At 36.8% G+C, this 19570-nt stretch overlaps 2 protein-coding genes across 14 annotated transcripts in view; one reads left to right on the top strand and one right to left on the bottom strand.

Annotated features, from left to right (window-relative positions):
* The window catches only part of Samd3 (sterile alpha motif domain containing 3), a 50627-nt gene extending 49135 nt beyond the window's left edge, over window positions 1–1492 (top strand). For all 4 annotated transcript variants that reach the window (XM_048798241.1, XM_048798234.1, XM_015501160.2 and 1 more), the window contains 3 exons: window positions 48–219; window positions 698–780; window positions 1005–1492. In XM_048798241.1, the coding sequence (XP_048654198.1) occupies window positions 48–219; window positions 698–780; window positions 1005–1289 (540 nt within the window). In that variant the 3' untranslated portion in view covers window positions 1290–1492. The remainder of the gene's footprint in view (window positions 1–47; window positions 220–697; window positions 781–1004) is intronic.
* Window positions 1493–2702: 1210 nt separating this feature from the next.
* L3mbtl3 (L3MBTL histone methyl-lysine binding protein 3) overlaps window positions 2703–19570 on the bottom strand; it is a 112006-nt gene continuing 95138 nt past the window's right edge. For 7 of the 10 annotated variants that reach the window (XM_048798195.1, XM_048798210.1, XM_048798222.1 and 4 more), the window contains 4 exons: window positions 18009–18088; window positions 9143–9315; window positions 8841–8903; window positions 2703–4534 (listed from right to left, as the gene is read on the bottom strand). In XM_048798195.1, the coding sequence (XP_048654152.1) occupies window positions 4391–4534; window positions 8841–8903; window positions 9143–9315; window positions 18009–18088 (460 nt within the window). In that variant the 3' untranslated portion in view covers window positions 2703–4390. The remainder of the gene's footprint in view (window positions 4535–8840; window positions 8904–9142; window positions 9316–18008; window positions 18089–19570) is intronic. The other 3 variants (XM_048798209.1, XM_048798216.1, XM_015501149.2) reach the window with 1 other exon arrangement.

Genomic DNA, 19570 nt, shown 5'->3' with positions numbered 1-19570 from the left:
TATATTAGCTTTCCTTATGATCTGGTATTGCTTTCTTCTTTTATCAGATATTCAGAGAATTCCAACTTCTTACAAGAACAGATATTTATAAGAAAACAAGGCACATTTTGGAATTCTATTCAGAAAAAATACTGACTGCTTTTTCAGTTGTGGACAATCCAATCAACATTGCATTGCAAGAAAAAATGAAAGAGTACACAGATGAAGATATGTTGAAGTGTTAGTAAACCTGGGGTCGGGTGAGCCGGTCTGTTATCTGTGTAATGCAGGATATTTAGGAAAGCTCTGCTTTGGTAATAAGTACAATTCAATGAAACAACTGATGTGGGGGAAAAAACAATTTTTCAAATGGGGAAAACAGAGGTATGGATTTAAAAAGTACACTCAATACTGTGAAATTACGTTGGGGGAACTAGTACCTGTTAGTTTTATTATACAAATTACAAACTCGACAAGCTTATCCTGAAAGCTGCAGAGTACAGAATTCGTCTCTCCTGGCAGTGACCTAGAAAGCAAAACATGAGGTCTCCAGGTTTATTACAGGTTGACTTAAATAAAAGGTTGTGAAGCATTCCTCTAAGGCTTGCTTGTTCTCTGTGGAACCTAACTGTAAGAGTCCAGATGTTTTAACACCAGCTCTGTTTACAACTGTCGGAAACCTATTTTTACTCAGATACCAACATGTTTGCTCTGACAGATATGAAGATGACAGCCACATGTTTACTCCTCCCAGATGTTTTCGGGGATGATCCCAGCCTTTTTGCAGTTGTGAATGAGAAGGTACGTGGTGTGTGAATGGCCACTGGTTTGCCATTCTACACCTCCATATGGCAATTTATTTAAAAGCACCATAGTGGTCCACTTGGAAGTCTGTTTTGTCATATTTGTAGATATGCTACATTGTAACAAGCTCATTCATTGTGATTTTATGGTTCAGTTCAGGCATGTTTGATTATTTAGCTACTTTATCCATCACGGGGTAGTGACTCTCTTCTTTTTCACAGGTTCAAGTGTCCACGCCTGTGTTGGAAGTTAAAAACCCTTTCAGCATCGACGTCTGTGAGTTTTCTTTATATTTAGACAAAGAGAAGCTCACAAAGGTGGATGACTGCGTGACAGCTGTGGCGGCTCTAGTGGCTACCTTTCATGTATTTGGGATTGAGTGTCCAAGAAGACTGTCCCAAACCCTCAACTTCCTAGAGACATGGATCTTTGATACGCATAGGCCCTGTTACCCTTCTTTGAAAAAAAAGGAAAGGGAAGTAGGATTTCAGCCCCCAGTTACTTAACAGCTATTAAATATTGTATCAGAATTTATCTCTGGAACAAGCTTTATAAAAAATTGTTTTGATTTAGGATTCTGGTAGAGGTAGTATTATAAAATCATCTATAAAATCAAAGATATTAATGAATTTAAATGCCTTCAATCTTTACACTCAAGATACTTAAGTTCTTTGTGAAATTCTGTAATAAATACTACTGAAGCAATTAACACATTCTTTCTTTTGATTTGTGTTTTTAAAATTTCCATGGTCAAAGCTTTACTTTCAAGGGTGCCCTCCTTAGTTTTTAAAAAAGATACTCTGCACTTCAGGCAAACTCAAATCCTTCCCATTAGGATATGGCCTTGCACATAATTTGATGTGCCCAATTTTCAGCTGCACATTTATGGCCTGTGGGTAGCCTCCCTGTCTTTGGTCTGACTTGTAAACATCCTAAACTTGAAAATTTTAAGGGGCACATACCTGTAGTTCTCTTACCTTGATGAATTGTCTGGTCCCAACCAGCTGGTTTCCTTCATTCACTTATTGAGAGCAAAGGTACCGTAGTACTGAGGTCTCACATTGCCAGCTGATCTTGCTGGCCAAGCTTCTGCTGTGTCCTGTGTCCACCTTTTATTGCTTCTTTCCCAAGGGAGTAGTGCTGCATGCCCACTCTCCACTGCCCAGAGTCCCACATGAAAACTCTGCTCCGAACAGTGGTGGCACAAGAATTCTTGCTTGGGTCTAAAAAGACTCACTGTACTCTTACTTTTTTTAGAATATTACGCAGGGAAAAGCTACAAAACTAGTTTGTTTGCAATTCTTCAGTACTACAGATTGAACCCAGGGGTTCTATACCACTGAGCTACATCCCCAGCTCTTTAATTTTTTTTATTTTCATAGAGAATATCATAAGTTGCATAGATTGGCCTTGAGTTTACACTCTCAGGGATAGAGTGCTGAGATTTCCATGGAATCTTGTACCATCCTAATGATGCTTATGCCTTGCCTCTACCATACAATGGCACGTTGTCTAGACTGGATGTGTTAAGTATGATTTAGAAATCTCATTACAACATATGCTTTAAACTAGAAATGAAAAATTCCTGATGTGTATAAATCCTACTTGACAAAACCATGTAATTTTAAGTTTTTTGTTGTTGTTATTGCTCATCATATCTTGGGACATAGTTTGACAAACCATACTAAATCCTAATCCTAGAGATTTATTAGATAGCTGCCCTTTTTCATCTCCTCCTTTTTGTGGTCTTGAGGACCAAACCTAGGGCCTCATGTTGCCGGGCAAGCACTCAACCTCTGAACTATCTCCCGACCCCTACATGGCTGTCTCAATACCCTTATGCTTGATGTTGTCCATGATCTTGTTCTACCTCTCCTGTGTGGCAAGCTTCCTTAAAAATCATACATGTATAAAGAAAGTATCTGTAATTAAGACTTTATTTCATTTATATCAGGTATAACAAGTGCAACTTGAATGTACAGATTCTGAACAGAACATAAAAAAGGGGGAAAAACCAACAACGAAAACTTATTTATCAGATTCATGCAAAGAAACGAATGGGACACTGCAGATGTCACTGACCCTCTTTTACCTTAAATCATGACAAATGCAAAGGACTGCTAACAGATCCCAACAGAGCACATTAAAGGAAGTTCTACATCAGGAAAAAAAAAAAATGAGAGCAACTAAGGAAAGGGGTGGGACTTTCATCAGAATTCAGACAGCATGCTACAAACTTACTTTCTATTTTTAAAATAGTCCTTGAATAAATGTCTAATCCTGGAATTCAAAAGTACATTGAAAGACTGACAAAATAATTTACTTTTTCCCTTAGAAATGCATTCTTACAAAAGAAACACTGCCAACTATCAGTTTATAGATAATCAAGGGTTTTCGTTTAAAGTGCATCCGAATGCTCAGATAGTGAGACAAAGTATTTTACAGAAAGGGGAATCCTTCCACAAGGGAGGTTCTTGAATGACTGCTTTGGGATTCACCTTCCTGACCTATGAGCACAGACATTTGTGTCTGAGGGTGCGGCTCCCTCACTCCAGGCCCGCAATATAAAACCTAGACACTTGTTCTTCAGCCAACCCTGAAGAAAGTCTTTGGGTTTGGAGGACACCTCAAGACTGGAGACAGCTCTTCATGGATTAGTGTTTCCACCAACAGAATGAGCCTTTCATTGCTGAAAAGCTACTTCAATGACAATTAGAGAAAAGCTCAAGATAATCTCATAAACAGTTCAAGAGCCCTACAAACAGCCCCCCACTGCAATGTAACCACACATTCCTCTGGTACCATCTGACTCTCGTAAACAACACAGGCACCACGATGTATGAGACTGATGCCACTCAGATATGCTACCTAATTTATTTATGTTTATATATTTTATTTTTCAATTCCATTCTTTTATATACATGTTTTTGGTAATTATAGTAAAGATGCTGGTGAAAAGTAATTTGTTTAAGATTTCACATAATGCGTGCAAAAGTAAAAACACTGATTTGAAGAAAAGTAATTTTTACAACTCTTCGGCCCCAACAGATGATGGCAAGCAGTTAGGCAATACCATGACTTGCAAAGTTATACTTAGCATCATGTTGCAATTCAAAATATGGCACAAATGAACAATACAGGTAACAGTCCCACTGGCTAGACTCAGCCAGGTTTTGACTAATTTGGTATAAGTTGAAATTCAATTATATAAAAAGGTTTCTGAAAGTACTGAAAAAGAAAAAGTGTACATGAAAGAGAATTCAACAATGTTTACAAAATGCCAAAGTTCTTACTCTGCCCCCCCTTACCATAAATAATTAATGAGGTTCCCTTTCCCCCACCCCCCAGCCTCAAAAAGATTTACAAAGATAAATTTAGCTCAGTGAACAGAACCAAAAGATGACTGTTGTTAGACAGTACCTGGTTAAAAGCTCAAGCACTTTCCTAAGAATTCATATATATTGTCTCTTGAGGAATATAAATATCAGATAGTGTTGCTCTTTTGAGTTTTCGAGACTTCTCGCTTAGGAGTTACATCCGTTCTTGTGCTTTGAATAAAACATGAGCTTTAAAGCAGAAAGCTGATGGTACTCAGAATCCACCATCTTCAAAGTTCATTGTGAGAATTCTTCTCTGCAGCTTTGAACATCAGAATAGAATTGAAAATTTTGAGAGCAGGGCCCAGCTTAATGCTCATGATTTTAACAATGTCCGTTTGAGTCATGAGTAGAAATGCTTCTCCATCGATTTGCTAAAATATGGGGAAGAAACAGAAGAACGTGGATTAGCCAGGAGTTGTGCTGTGGAAGCATCCAAGGTTAAGTTCTTGCTGGCCTCCACACAGGAGCTACACAGAGGCTTGGTGTGCAACTGCATTTCCCAATATTACCTAACCCAGACGACTCAAATTTGGCCTGGGAGCAGAGCCCACAGGAAAATGAAAGTGCCCAGCCCTTCTTGTGATTCCCATGAGTTAGGTGCCTAGTCAAGAAGAACACAGGAAAATCTAGGGTGCCCCACATCTAGTTCAGCAGACTTTTAAATTAAAGATAATAAGCACACAATGTGGACATAAGCCAAGGAATTCGAGAAAGTATTCAGCTTACATGCTAACATTTTTTTTTTTAATTTGTCCTCTACCATGAAGGAAAAAGGTGACAAGGATGACATTTACTTCTAGCATAGTCATAATTAGTCTTTACATACATAGAAGAAAAATAATCAGCAGTGTTACCACGTGGGTAACAGTAAGAAAGACCCTCCTCTCTCAGGGCTACTTCTAAGATAAACAGCCTATTCGTCTAGAGAGCACTTCCTGGTTCAAAGACACACTGCCACAAAGATGATGTCTGATGTTCTTGGTGGAGAGATTTTATAGATTTTTATTTTGCATGACTTTCAACTCTTGGGGCATTCTACCACCTTAAAATACATTAATTCACTCCTCTTTAGTTTATCCCTTTGCATAAAAAGTAAAATACACCGTTTTCCCTCTTAGACTATGTTAGAAACTTCTTACAGCAATATTGCATCATGTAGTTGAATTATGTCCCCTGCAAATTCATGTGCCAATGTTCTAACCCCCACAGTCCCTCAGATTGTGACCTTATTTGCAAATAGGGTCAATGCAGATGTAATAAGATGAGGTCACACCAGAGTAGGGTGGGCCCCTACTGGTGTCCACAAAAAAAGAGGGAAATTCAGACATAGAGACAGATACACACAGAGGGAAAACAGGGAACAGTGGCCGCAAGTCAGAAGGAGAGGCTGCTTCCTCAAGTCTGTAGGAGGAGGCAGCCCTGCCCCACCTTGACTTCTAGCCTTCTTCAGATTTCCAGCATCCAGCACTGGATAATAAATTTCTATCATTTTGGACACTTACCTGTTTGTAATGGTTGCCCTAGCAAACAGATATAACCCTGAATTCTGCAAAGAGTTCAGTAAACAAAGGCTGACATAATAAAATAGCCATTTCTTAAGATCTCTCTTCTCTAAAAATAAAAAGCCCTGTTCATCTAAATTGACTATATAGTATATATAGTGTACTTAACTATTAAGAACTAGAGTCATCTTATTCAAATTCAAGTAATAATTATGTGGAAAAAAAGTTTTGTTGACCTCAGTAAGAAAACCATCTGCTGCAGTAAGCTAGACAGAAGGACTGCCAGGGTGGAAGCGGATTCCATGTTCTGGAAATTTGGCTCTGGTTTCAATTGCTTGTGCTATGAAGAAGGCCAGGAAGAAAGGCAGGGCTGATGATAACACTTCACTCGACCAAAGGAAGACCCTGGCAGAAGGGACAGCCTGACAGAAGTCTTCTAGATCCTTAATGAAAATGTAAAGTAACACATTGCATCCCAAGGAGGGCACAAGACACTGATGAGTTGATTCCAATTCTGGACCCTACTGGAGGTTTGCAGCAGACACCGAGTATCCTTCAATGTCTATGTAAGACTTCAACATGACAGGTAACTGAAGAAAAGGAACATGTAGAGAACTGAGAAGCTGGGATTTGAAGTTAAGGGCATAAACTGGTTAAATTCTGGTAGATTATTATTTATAAGATTGTGCTAGAATGAAAATATCTTGAAGCCAGTGCCTAACTCTGTGTTATCTCATACAAGCTGCTCTGATGTGTGGCTCCAGAACGAACTGCAAGTGGAATGACATAAACGGAAGGAAGTGCATTGTGAGAACAGTGATCATTGCACTGTGTTACTGGGCTACTTCTGATTTGCTTTTGTAATGCACATATAGTGGCCTGACTCTATAGATGAAGTGTTGTGCTAAAGCCCTAAACAAGGAAGAAGGGTTAGGAGCTCAGGACCTCTTCCTTCTTTTTCACCGCTCTTCCCTCCATCCACTCAGGTTCTTCCCCAATGCTTTTATTCTGTAAACCACAATGACATAGTTTGTTGGAGTCTTTCTCAGAGTATAAAGGTATTACTATATGCACTCAATGAAAGCATTCTAAACACCTATTATATTCTAAACACTCTTTTGAGGACTGGGCATATAGCAAAGAATAAAACAGATAAAAGCAAAATATGCAAGCAAGCACAACCTCTCTGTGGAGTTTACATTCCAGGAGTGGGAGACGACAATAAGCAACAGACACAATAAGGAAGCAAATTAATTAGTAAGTTAGAAGGCAATTATGTGTTCTGAGAAAACAGAGCTGGCTGGGGAGATGAGTGGGCAGTTGAGCAGGGATGCTCGAGTAGCAGCAGATGGTGATTTCAAGGAAGATAGTCAGGGCAGGACCAATTGAAAAGCTGGCATCAGAGCAGAGGGAGACAGTCATGTGAGCATTTGGAAGAAGAGCATTCTAGACAGAGAAGAGCCTGAGCATGTCTGGACAGTCTGAGGAGAGCAAGGAGGCTGGCGTGTGGAACTGTGATGGGCATCCTAAACAAAGAGGCCAGGCAGCAAGGGGTGTCAGGCTGCAGGCCCCTCTCAGGACATGGGATTTTACTCAGAGACTGGAAGAACCTGAACAGAGAAGTGACATGATCTGCAACTAGGTGTGTTTTAAAAACACAGATTCCACCCTCTTCCTCTCTCTGCACCACTATCCTGGACTGGGCCATCATCTCACACGTTGATTCATGCAACAACTTCCTAACAGGTCTCTCTGCCCCTTTTTGCTCCCCTGTATTCTATTCCCAGCACAGCCAGAAATACCATATCAATTTGAGTTTGAAATCAAACCTTACTTTAACAATATAATACAGCAAATCTATATGGATTATCTAGCTATTAACAGAATAAAAAAATAGAATTTACAAACTAAATTGACTGCTTGTTTATTTTCAAAAATATTTATCATTTTTAAAGGTAATGACCACATGACTCTTTCAAAGAAAGCACAATGGCTCTAGTGTGTGAATCTGAGGCTATGCAGGGATAGAAAATTCACTCAGAGTAGTTTACACAAAGACAGGACTTAGGGGGGAAAAAAAACCCAAATGAGCAACTGGCAACTAGAAATCAGCTACAAAGAAGACAAAACATTTCTTCAGTAGGAACATAAACCAGAAAAAAAAGGGGATGTTTAAAATTAGATCCTTGTGCATTTTAATTGGCATCTATCTAAAGAATAATTATATCTAACAGTTTAATGAGGCCTACAACCAGTTGCTGAATTCTCAGCTGCCCTTATATTCTTGCAATGCTCTTAGCTGCAAGTGTGCTAGTCTTAAAAGCTGAGGTCTATACGTGAGGCAAACAAGGTGTGCATGAGTTTAACTGTAGACAGCAGGTGCTGGAGAAAGCCTTCTGAAATTATGCAGTCTGTTTTCTGCCTTGTGGCAGTAGTACACACTGCCCAAATCAGAGCATTAATGGACTGCTCTGCTTAGGAGAGATGACAGGCAAGTGGCTTATTTTTACAAATCTCTGGTGAAAAGGGTCTCCTGCTGTACTCTGACTGCATCACCTCTAGGGTAGTTAGAAAGCAAATTCCTACTTATTCTAATGTTCAGTCCAGGTGGTCATTATTAATCATCCCTTATATTTAGTGAAAAAATAAATTAAATAATCTTCCCAAAGCAGACTGTGATAAATGTCTATTATTATACATAATAATGAGAAATATTTAAGATGTAAGGGATTGTTTTTAGCAATAATGGTAATATTATTTATTGTAAGTATCAAATATAGTTAATCTTGGTATTGTTAGAAAAATATTTGAAAATAAAATAATGGAAACTAATTTCACTTTATTAAAAAAATGTTGTATATTTCTCTTTTGGGCTTCTTTTTGTGCTATGAGCTATGTGAGTATATGCTATTAAGTTCTATGTTTTTTAAAATAACAAGTCTAATGCTCCTGTGCAGAATAAAATGGTACTTACAAACATTCCTTTGGCTCTCATCTACCAAGACATTTTTACGTAACTCATTACTGCTATCTGTTAGACAACTATGTGTCAATTTGTCAATTTCAACATAACCCATTTCTCGATTCTGCCAATTCAACATATTTCCCCATTGGATGCACTCCAGTGCTTTGATCCCATTAAATGACATTAATAGCAATTTAATGGAATACTTACTTCATCTTTAAACACCTTTCCATGTTCTTCACACCCAGGTAAGCTCTGTATGAATTCTGACACCTGTCAAAAATAATACCAAATCTCTGAGTTAAAAAACAAACCAAAACAAAAAACTCAAATGCTACAGGTTCAAAATATTTAACCCAGATGTTTTAGGAATCTGTTAGAATAATTCCTTCTCTTACAGGGAGTAGTGGGGAAAAAAACCCAAACAGTACCCTATCTACTCTCAGTGTGTCAACTCCCATAAGTCATTACTCTTATACCTGCTGCCTGAAAGACAAGAAAATAAAATATACCTCATCAGTGCTCCATTTGGAAACTTTACTCGCAGGGATTCCAGCAACAGTTGGAAGAAGTTTGCTCTGCTGCTCCCAGCGCAAGGGCAGACATGGAATTGGGGACTTAAAGGACAGAAAGACAGCTGACCTACGCTGTGCCTGCTGTACAGTAGGTTCCTCCCGGGCACCTGCTCAATTGAAACAAATGGGATATCATTCTCTGAAAGCAGCGAAAAAAGCCCCAAATGCCATGCATCTCCCCCAGATGATGAAGTTGTGGGAAGAGGAGGACGTTTAGCGGGATTCTTTTCAACATCATGTCATTGAACAATCACCATCTCCTTTGTCTTTATTGAAGGTCACTGGAAAAATCAACCACATTCAACTTACATGTTTGCTAAGCATCCATTATTAAAGCCATGTTTCATTATGTGGTTCAGTGTTGCCTCTTGAATGCTGCAGATGAGAAATGTGCCACAAGGAAAGTAACTCTCACCTTGGTAAACTGTTCCTCTTTCTGCCTCAGAAGTCATAGAGGGAACAGTTGCCAATTTGCATGCTCAAGTGCAGCAACTGTGCTCACCAGGTGGTTACTATACTTGTTCCCCCTTTTGACTCCACCTTGGTTTGTTTCTAATTTACTAATCAGGGTGACTTTTATGTAGCCAACTTAATTTTTTTTATTGAAAGGAGATAAGAAATTACTGCAACAAAAATAAAGAAGCAGAAAGGCAAAATGCTTTTGTGACTCTTCACTTGTGCAGATCAAACTTAAATTTTCAAAATTTTCTATTTACATGCTAGATCTTCAGAAATCAAACAGGTATGCTGCTGCTTTGTAAAAACAGACATTCTCTAGCAAATGACCTCTGTCCTTAGAACTCTTGACTCAGACTGCCAGCAGAAGAAAGGCAACTCTTCCACGATAGACTCCCATCACACACAGGTCAGCTGCGGGGATATTTCAAGTCCATCAAAAATCCTTGCCAAAATGGCTACTTAGTTTAGGTTTTTCCCCTTTTTTTTTTTTGCATGCATTCTCTCTAAAAATATATTCAAGTTAGCTTTTTTTTTCCCTTGAAGAATAAGATTTATAGAAAGGCACATGAATTTTAAGTGTACAGCTCATTGAATTTTCACAAAGTAAACATATCCAAGTAGTCAACAACCAGATCAAAAAGAAGGTGGCCAGCACATTCTTATAACCCCACTGGTCCAAGGGTAGCTATTTCCCTGACTACGAACATGGTCGATTCATTTAACATTTTGGAACTACAGTTAAATGGGATCACTGGTGTTGATTTCATTGAACAGCATATCTGTGAGATACTTATGGTCCACATAAAGACAAGCTCGTGAGAAGTGCATGTTCATGATTTATGCCCATTTTGTCCACTGGGTTGTCTTTTCTTGTTCTCACGGATTTACAGATGTTAGCTAAGTACACCCTGGGTAAGACTCCTTTGTTGGAAAAACACATTACAAATCTCTCTCCCACTCTGAGTCTTCCTTTTTACTTTCTTAATAGGATATTTTGAAAAACAGAAGTCCCTAACTGTAATAATGGTTATTATTTTTTCCTTATATGCTTAATGCTTCACATGTCTACTGAAGAAATACTGTTTTCCCCAAAGTCAAAAGAAGTCTACTCAGTTTTCCTCTATAAACACTCTATGTGCATTTCTTATATTTAGATCTATAATCATTCTGAATTTATGTTTGGGGTATTTATGAGGTAAGAATAAATATTAGTGTTTTTCACACATGGATTTCTAACTGCTCAACCACAATTTACTGAAAAGACCATCCTTTTTCTACTATAATGAAGTGCCAGAGTTTCCATCCAGATTTTTCATTTTGACATACTGACCTCTTGACCTCAGCACGGATTTAATTACTATCACTTTGTAAGTGTTCTGATATCTATGAAGTAATCTTCTTCAAGACTGCCTGGGCTATCTATCCTTTCTCCTTTGCATTTACATGGAAATTTTAAAATCAGCTTGTAAAAAAAAAAAAAATGAGAAATGATGTCTTCACAATACCAAGTCTCTCAATCCATGAGCACAGTATATACCTCTATTTCTTTGGGTCTTTTTAAAAGCTCTCATTAATATTTTGCCATTTTCATCTAGAGATCCTGCACACCTTTTATTAAATTTATTCCTAAGTATCTGATGTTTTCTGATGTTGTTACAGAGGCACAGTTTTCTTAAAAATTATTTCCTCTTGCTCCATTCTGATTTTCTAGTTGTTTTTTTTTCCTCTTCAGCTAGTCTAATCTAAAATTTAAATTGTTCTAAATGTTATCAAGTCACTTTACAAGGTCAAAAATCTATTTTTACATGAGCTAACACCTACTGGTCCTGATTCTGCTCTGTTAGGCCCACACAGCAAATTTTCTCCTATCATTTCATATGAAACATCTCTCAATATTTTTAAATTTAAATTTAAATTTTTAAAAAATCTCTCGACATTTTAAAAAAAGTCACTATAACTCTTTCCACATTTCATTCAATCAGTCTCAAGGTTTTAGATCATCATCTGATTTTACCAAACCAAATGTATAAACCAACACCAGTTTGTTTTATTCTTTTTAAATTATCCAGAGCTCAAAGTAGTTTTGTGTAGCCAGATAATAGGATAGAGGCTGGGAAGTATCTCAGTGGTAGAGTGTTGCTTAGCATGCACAAGGTGCTGGGTTAAATTTCCAGCACTGAAAAAATAAATAAATAAATAAATAGGGGTGGATGAGGGGAGGCTGGGGATTGGGGATGTAGCTCAGTGGTAGAACAATTGCTTTGCATGTATAAAACCCAAGGTTCCAACTCCAGCACCAAAAATAAATAATAATAATAAAATTAAAAGAAAAGGGAGAGGGGTTGGTGACACCTTAAAAACATTCCTTTAATCTCAGATATTACCAAGAGTTTAATAATCATTTGAAATACAATCACTGTGTATATGTCACAAGACAGGCTCAAATGAAATGGTAAGGTTTCCAATTCCATACTAGAGTAAAATAATAGAAATTACTTAATTATTTGTGTCTTGACTCTTTGCCACATACAGTCCTTTTTAAACCCAAACTCTACCCTGTCCTATGTATATGTTCCATTGACACCTGGCACTTTTACTTTGTCACTATAGCTCCATTCTATTTCCTACTACAAGTTATATTACTTGTTCATCACAGTTCTTTTCCAATGCTCCTACATTATTCCTCAGAAAAATAACTCTAAATTACTAAAAAACCTAAACTTCCTGTATTTGTGGTGACTTCTGCATGTCTTTGGACTTGATAGTATAAGCAGGCCTTAGACACATACTACACCACTCCAATCCTAGTACCAACTTTGCTTCCTTCACTTTGAGACTCCACTTCCATTTGCTGAATCTTCTGTGCTGACTGATACCCAGAGATCCACTGTTATTTTTTGACAAAAGGGGTAACTGCAGTGTTTACCAGCCATAGAACATACCATCTCCTATGATTCTAGTCCAAGAGGAATAAAAGCAACTTCATTTGAGTGAATCTGTATTTGATTCTGTGAATTGCTTAGAAAAGTGAATCCAGGTCTTTACTTAATGTGTGATAGAGACTAAAATAAACGCAAAGACATTTTGGCTCCAATGGCTGGCTCAGTGTCAAGAGCAAGGAATGGTTAGTCTGAATGTGTACAATATGCTTTGGAAAACACAGTGTTTTGTTCTGTAAGACATTTCCACCACAAGCATTTTATTAGGATTCTCTTTCTTACTATCCTCCTTTGCAAACCAACTACCTGCATGAAAAATAAGACTTTTAAGGAGTTTCCTATAGTTTTCAAGTTTCCTAAAATAAAAATTGACCAAATATATCTGTTTAGATTGTTTTGACTCTTTTGTGTTCCTTTAAGCCAATGACAAAAGTGAAACCAAAACCTTCAAATGCCTGCTGCTCGCATTCTAGTGTTGAAACAGTGCCATGAAGGAGCTTGTCTCTAAGATGGGGAAACTGAGACCCAGCCCTCATACACCCAAAACCACACTGAGAGACAGGAGCCACACCAGGGTGTGGCCTGATCTCTTCTGACTCCTGATATAAAGTATAGGGTCTGGATCCAGATGGTGAGTTTTGGAATAAAGCTGAGAGGCTTGGATTCAAACCCCTACTCCATCAGTATAATATTGGCTAAACCAATTTACATGTAAGGATTACAGGATATTTTCTAAATGTTTATCCTAGCATTTAACATGTACTAAGCACTTGGCAAATGGGAGAAATTACTACAATCTTGAAAGAAAGGCATGTACTTGACAGTGTATCAGACAAAATGAAGAAGACTCAACAATCTGTCTCAGCTAATATTCCAGAAGACTACGAAATATGTTCTTAATGTGAAAGGAAAAAATAAAACCAAAAGAAATGGGATATATCTGGTCATTATTTTTTTTTTCCCTCAGATGAGTTTAACTGTTGACTAAACATAAAATGATCAACAACAAGTGTTTGGGTAGAATAAGCAGATTCAAAGGATAGAGGAATACAGAGATTATTAACTTTCAAGACACTTAACCTCAGGCATGAAAGATTTTTAAAGATCACTTCAAGTTAACAATCAAAATAAACAGACTGCTATGGAGGAAAAACTAGAGCCTGGTTTTTCCAGTAAGAATCTGGCACATTACAACATGGCGTCAACTTTTTAAAGATTTAAGCCCCCTGTGAGACAGAATTCTTGAAGGAGAGAAAACAAAACCATAGAAGCATAAGAGTTTAAACTTGAAAGCCAATCTACAGAATTCTTTATTAATGGGCCTTTCCACCATGGTGGAAATGAGCTATTTATCCCTTCAAGTAGAGAAGATAAGAGAAAGAAGACTATCAAATTATATTCCATAAAAGCCTCTAAATGTCCAATTCCACAATAGGGCATGAATCATCCAAAAAGGGCTTATAATTATGCATACTGTGCTGAATTAAACTGAATTAATTGAAGAGACATGGGAGGAATCCTTTTTTTCTTTTCTTTTTCTAAAACCAATTTGTTCCAAGATTCCAAACAAAATCATCTTCATGGACCTACTGAGTCACTAAACCCTATTGGGTTTGGAAAGACATTCAGGGTGGCTGCTTCTCAGTCTTCTCTGTGGATAAGTGCAGACCACTGCAACGGGCTTCCCCTCACTGCTCAGTAGCACCCCCAGTCCTGCCAGATCTGGAAGGACCAAAGGAATGGAACTGAGAAAGGGCACTGCTGGGTACCTCCTGGGCTCAAGGGAGTGGGCCGCAATGCAGCACCTGTACCTGACCTTCACCTTCACCAGATTTCAGGGATTCTGTCCTGACCCAAATGGGAAAGTGTTCCCTAAAAGACACAGGGAACTACTTCAGTGCTCAAAAATGATAAAACAGAAAACAATCACCATGGAGCCTCTGATAAAAAGCTCTACAAAAACATCAAAAGGGGAGCACTGATTTATTGACAGAGCTTAATGATTTTAGTAAGTCACAGGGGACATCACTTTTACTAAACAAAAAACAGGGTATGAAAAAAGAAGAACAAGACAACACCATTGGAAATTATAGGAAAATTAAACACACTGCTGTTAAAAATCCACATTACAAGCAGTAAATACTAGATATCAGAAGAGGTTAGTGAGCTATTTTAATGTGGGAAACATGTCTAGAACATCAAAAAATGCACAAGCTGTTAAAATATTAAAAACTCTTTCACAGTGGTTGATAATAATCACCTCTCCACCCCACACTGGGCCCTTGTGGAGCTTCCCCAAGACACAGATCTGAAGGAAACTCATGATATAGCAGGGAGCTGTGAGACCCTGCTGGAGTAATAAGACCACTGCAGGTTACAACCATCCTATGCAATGCTGGCTGCTAAAGAAACTGCTAAATATTTTACATATCAACTCTTGGTTCCAATCCAACAACAGAAATCACTAGTCAAGAAAGAGACAGAGCAAAAGTAAAAGTTAAAACTATGACTGAAGGAAACTTTTTGGTTCTAAGGAACACCTGGGTCTAAAAAAAAAAAAAAAGAATGCACATTACTTCCCAAGAAAAAATCATGCAAGGAAAGAAAAAGTGCACTTAAGAACCGGGTTCATTTTTCAAAATCAAAAGACTGGACTGAATTGGGGTAGCCGAATCTCACGGGTGTAAAACAGTATTTTGGTTTCATTTCTTCTGTTTGATTTTTCTTAAAAGAAAAAAATAGGCCAAACAACTGTCTAGACACAGTGAATTCTGGGACAGGCCACTCAATTCCCTTTCATGCTAAGGCCATCGTTCTTCTACCTGTTGCATTTTGAAGGCTCAAGAGCTGCCTCCCTCTCCAAGAGCTGCCCTAAGACAGAGGGAGCTTCTTTACCTACGGACACCCACTTCTGGCCAAGATCTGAGGCCTGCTCAATCAGACACAAAGCCTGGCCCTCTCGCCTAAATTTGGGATAACTCTGAAGAAACTTAGGGCAAGGACTAGGTCTCTTTTGTAATCACATCCCAACTCGCCTTCTCATCCTATTCAAACCTATTTCTCTCAGTGTCTCATTGGTACCATTCCCAAGAACACTCACCAGCAAACCCCTAGACAACACTCTCTTCGTTAGAAAATGATTATGAAAAAAAAAATCCACTCATTTCAAAAAGATAAAGGAAGTCTAAGAAAGATGTTAAGTGAAAGACAGCAAATGAAATGATTTCATTACAGATAGATAAAATTAATTTTATGGATGGGGGCTGAAATGATAGTGGAATGAATCATATATAATTATACCTATGTGCACACATGATTACGCAACCTGTGTAACTCTACATCATGTACCAGACAAATGAGAAGTTATACTTCATTTAAGTATAAGGTCTCAAAATGCAATCTACTATCACGTATAACTAATTAGAATTTTAAAAAATCAAAAATTGATTTTATGGGACACTTATTCAAAATGTTTCAAAAATATGAGAGACAGATAGTTATCAAATTCATTTTAGGAGGCTAAAGTTGAATGAGCCAGTAAAGGGGAAAATTATAGGCCAACCTCGTGTAAACACATAAAAAATGTTCACAACTTATTTTACTAGGCTTCCTTTCACAATACAAAAAGATAATAATTAAAATATGCATACTGAACTATTGGTTTTATAGGTTCAAAATAATAAAAATAAATGACTTGGAAAAAAATTACAAAATTAAGAATTATATATGAATTCTAGTAATGTTTCTTTGCAAAGAATTATAAGAGGAAATTCAAATCAAGAAAAATAGAAAAAATAAAAATAGAAACTAAAAGTAGGGAAAGAAAAGACCATACATATCAAGTGTTAATAAATCTAAAATTCTCTATTAAATGGGTAATTTTCTGGGGAAAAAAACTATCAAAATCATTTAGCAAATAAAAATTAAATAGGTCATCCAGTTAAACTACAGTATTTTAAATTATTACTCCCTCTAAAAGTTCAGGGCCTAGAAACTTTTACTATGGATCTGCGCCATCAATGAGATACAAAGACATTATTTCCCACAATATTAATAGTACTAACAAAAGTGGTATATTTAATCCTCAGAATGATTCAATGTGTGCATATGGGGACCACATCAAATTTTTTCAGGAGAAACTGAGGCACAGCCACAGGGCTAGTATGTGGCAGAGCCAAGACTTAATGAAGGCCATGCTATTAATTTTTGGTAGACCGATGCCTACAAAGAAAGGGTGAGCCTCTGTGTGAGAACTAGACAGAGCCCTGATAACAAAAACTTCAAAAATTAAATATTTTTCTTCTTTTTCAATGATCAGAAACATTTTAAAGAATCAAATCCTTGCACAGGCTTACTATGTGGCAGCCACTGGTCTAAGGAAGTAAAAATGTTACTGTGTTTCTCCCTCACTACAACCTCAGGAAGAAGTTATGTCACCTACTCCTTCTGGAGAGATGAAAAACAGACACACTAAGAGGTGTTTTTAATGACATGTCCAAGATCACACAGCTAGCAAGTGGCAGAGAGACTGAACCCTGGCCATCTGTAGGATCTGGACGTGGTGCCATAAAACATGCTGCGGACAGTGCTGAACATAACTTCCAAATTAGTCATTAATTATTGCTTTACGACAACCAGCTACAAAAACCCAAGCACCACTGAGCCAGTAGGTCACTGCAGAGTCACTAGGATCCATTATCACATCTTATATGATATCCAGACAAAAAAAGGGTACGTGAAAAGCAAAGTCTCCAAGAATAATCATCACACTGACAACCAGACATTTTCTTATGAGAAACAAATAATAAGTTATATGTGAATTAATAAGTACAATCTATACCATGACTAGCAGTGGTTACAACTTAATTAAATTACTGCCTTTTAAACAATAATGTGAGTCAAATTACTTTCTCTAGTATAACTTAAAACATTTGTTCAAATGATTTTTGTGATACTGAATGAAGATCATATTCTATTTGGATTTCATATAAACTCTGAATTGAGTTTTAAACATATTAAGCAAATAACACCAATAATACTAAAGAAAATGTAGCCCAAGAACCAAGAGAATGTCTCTTACCAAGCTGTATACAATATATGAAACACATTGTGAATATAAAGCCATACATGAATCTTTATCATTATGAATTACATGCTAAATAAATTTTTATTGCCTGCAGTAAGGAATAAACCAACCAAATAAAGCTGATCTTTATTATAAATCTGACTACTGTATTCCAGTTAAATTCTATTTATTTTGCAGTGCTGGAGATCAAACTCAGGGTCTTATGCATGCTAGGCAAGCACTCTACCACTGAGCCACATCCCCAACCAATAATTATGAGCTTTAGATTCTTGAATATTAAGAGTTACACCCATCAATAAGATGAGAATATCATAGTTACCTCTGGCTTCATGTGATGTCCTCATTTCACTTTCTGTTCTCTCTTCAAAGTCTTCTTTGACATCATCAGCATGCTGGTCTCTGAGGGAAAAAAAAAATGTGTTTCTGTATTTTAAAAGAGGAGCATTTTAAAAAATAGTTCATAGCTATATTTTAACAACTGTTTTTTTTTTAAATTTAAAAAACAAGTACTACCAAAATATTAGAAAGGCTATGTAGTTCTCCAACAAAGCAATTAATACTAATAACATCTACAAATGCCCCACTTTCCTTATCAACAATTTTTTATTATTATTCAGAAAGGAGATTTTTAAAACTAAGAATATTAAGATGACCTATTCTGGAAAATGTAGCTATTTAATAACCCAGTAATAATTTCTCATGCATTCATGATAAATTTTACTTGTTCTGTTTGGTAAGACTTCAATTTAGTGAAAAAAAATAAAAAAGGTTTGGAAGTCTTGGACAATTATTTACATCATTTTACACCTCGGGTTCCTGGGACTTGGGATTGAAGCTGAGACTGGTCCATAAAAATCAATCTGAATTTAAGGAAGTTTTTCTTGGATTGATTAGGTCAAATCCATAAACTGAACTGATTCTATCACTTTTTGACCAGGAATGACCTAATACTAATCTAAACATAGTACTGATTGCCTAAAATAGAATGGGTTCATTAAAAATCTTAATTTAGATCTTTTCCCTTAAGCCAGGAACAAAAATGGCTCTAAGAAACTGGGCATATGATACTTATTTAAAGCTAAATTTCAGAGATTTGAAAAATTTCAACCCAATGTATTCCATTTTCAAGGTTCAAAATAAACCTCACTTTGTAATTTCCCCTATCTAGGATACAGTATCTATCTGACTACATATTTCAGTGCTTTGTAAAACTCTCACCCAGACCTCTTTTATTGTTGAGTTTAAAGAACAAGGCAAATGCATATAAAACAAAATATCCCAACAAAACATAAAAGGTTCTACAGTTTTAATTACAAAATATTAATTTATACTCCATTTAAAATTATAACAATGTAACATAATGATGCTAACATAGTAAGCAGGCAATCAATGTTTTAGAAAAGATTATTTCCAAGAGCAAATGTGAAATTTCATTTGAACCTGACCTCCTAGGCTTGGTTCATAATAAAAACAATCAGTCACAACTGCTTAAAACTATTTGTGCTCAGTTGAGAATGGGGAAGAATCACTTTAGTTGTTTAATTTAAATTGTATTTTTTCAAGAAATTCAGAAAGCTCTGAATTAAGTTTTTTTAAAATTTTTATTATTGGTTGTTTAAAACATTACATAGTTCTTGACATATCATATTTCATACATTTGATTCAAGTGGGTTATGAACTCCCATTTTTACCCCGTATACAGATTGCAGAATCACATCGGTTACACATCCACTGTTTTACATATTGCCTGAATTAAGATTTTTAATGAATCCATCCCAGCATATTTGGTATAGTATTCGGTCAACTCAATGGCAGAGGCTCTCACTCCAGAGAAAGTAAAACAAATGTAAGAATATCACTGATAACTGAAGAATGAACGTC

This window comes from Marmota marmota, unplaced genomic scaffold (genome assembly GCF_001458135.2).
Source record: "Marmota marmota marmota unplaced genomic scaffold, marMar, whole genome shotgun sequence".
Lineage (NCBI taxonomy): Eukaryota > Metazoa > Chordata > Mammalia > Rodentia > Sciuridae > Marmota > Marmota marmota.
The sequence above is the reverse complement of the archived record's forward strand: the minus strand, read 5'-3'. Positions and strand labels throughout refer to the sequence as shown.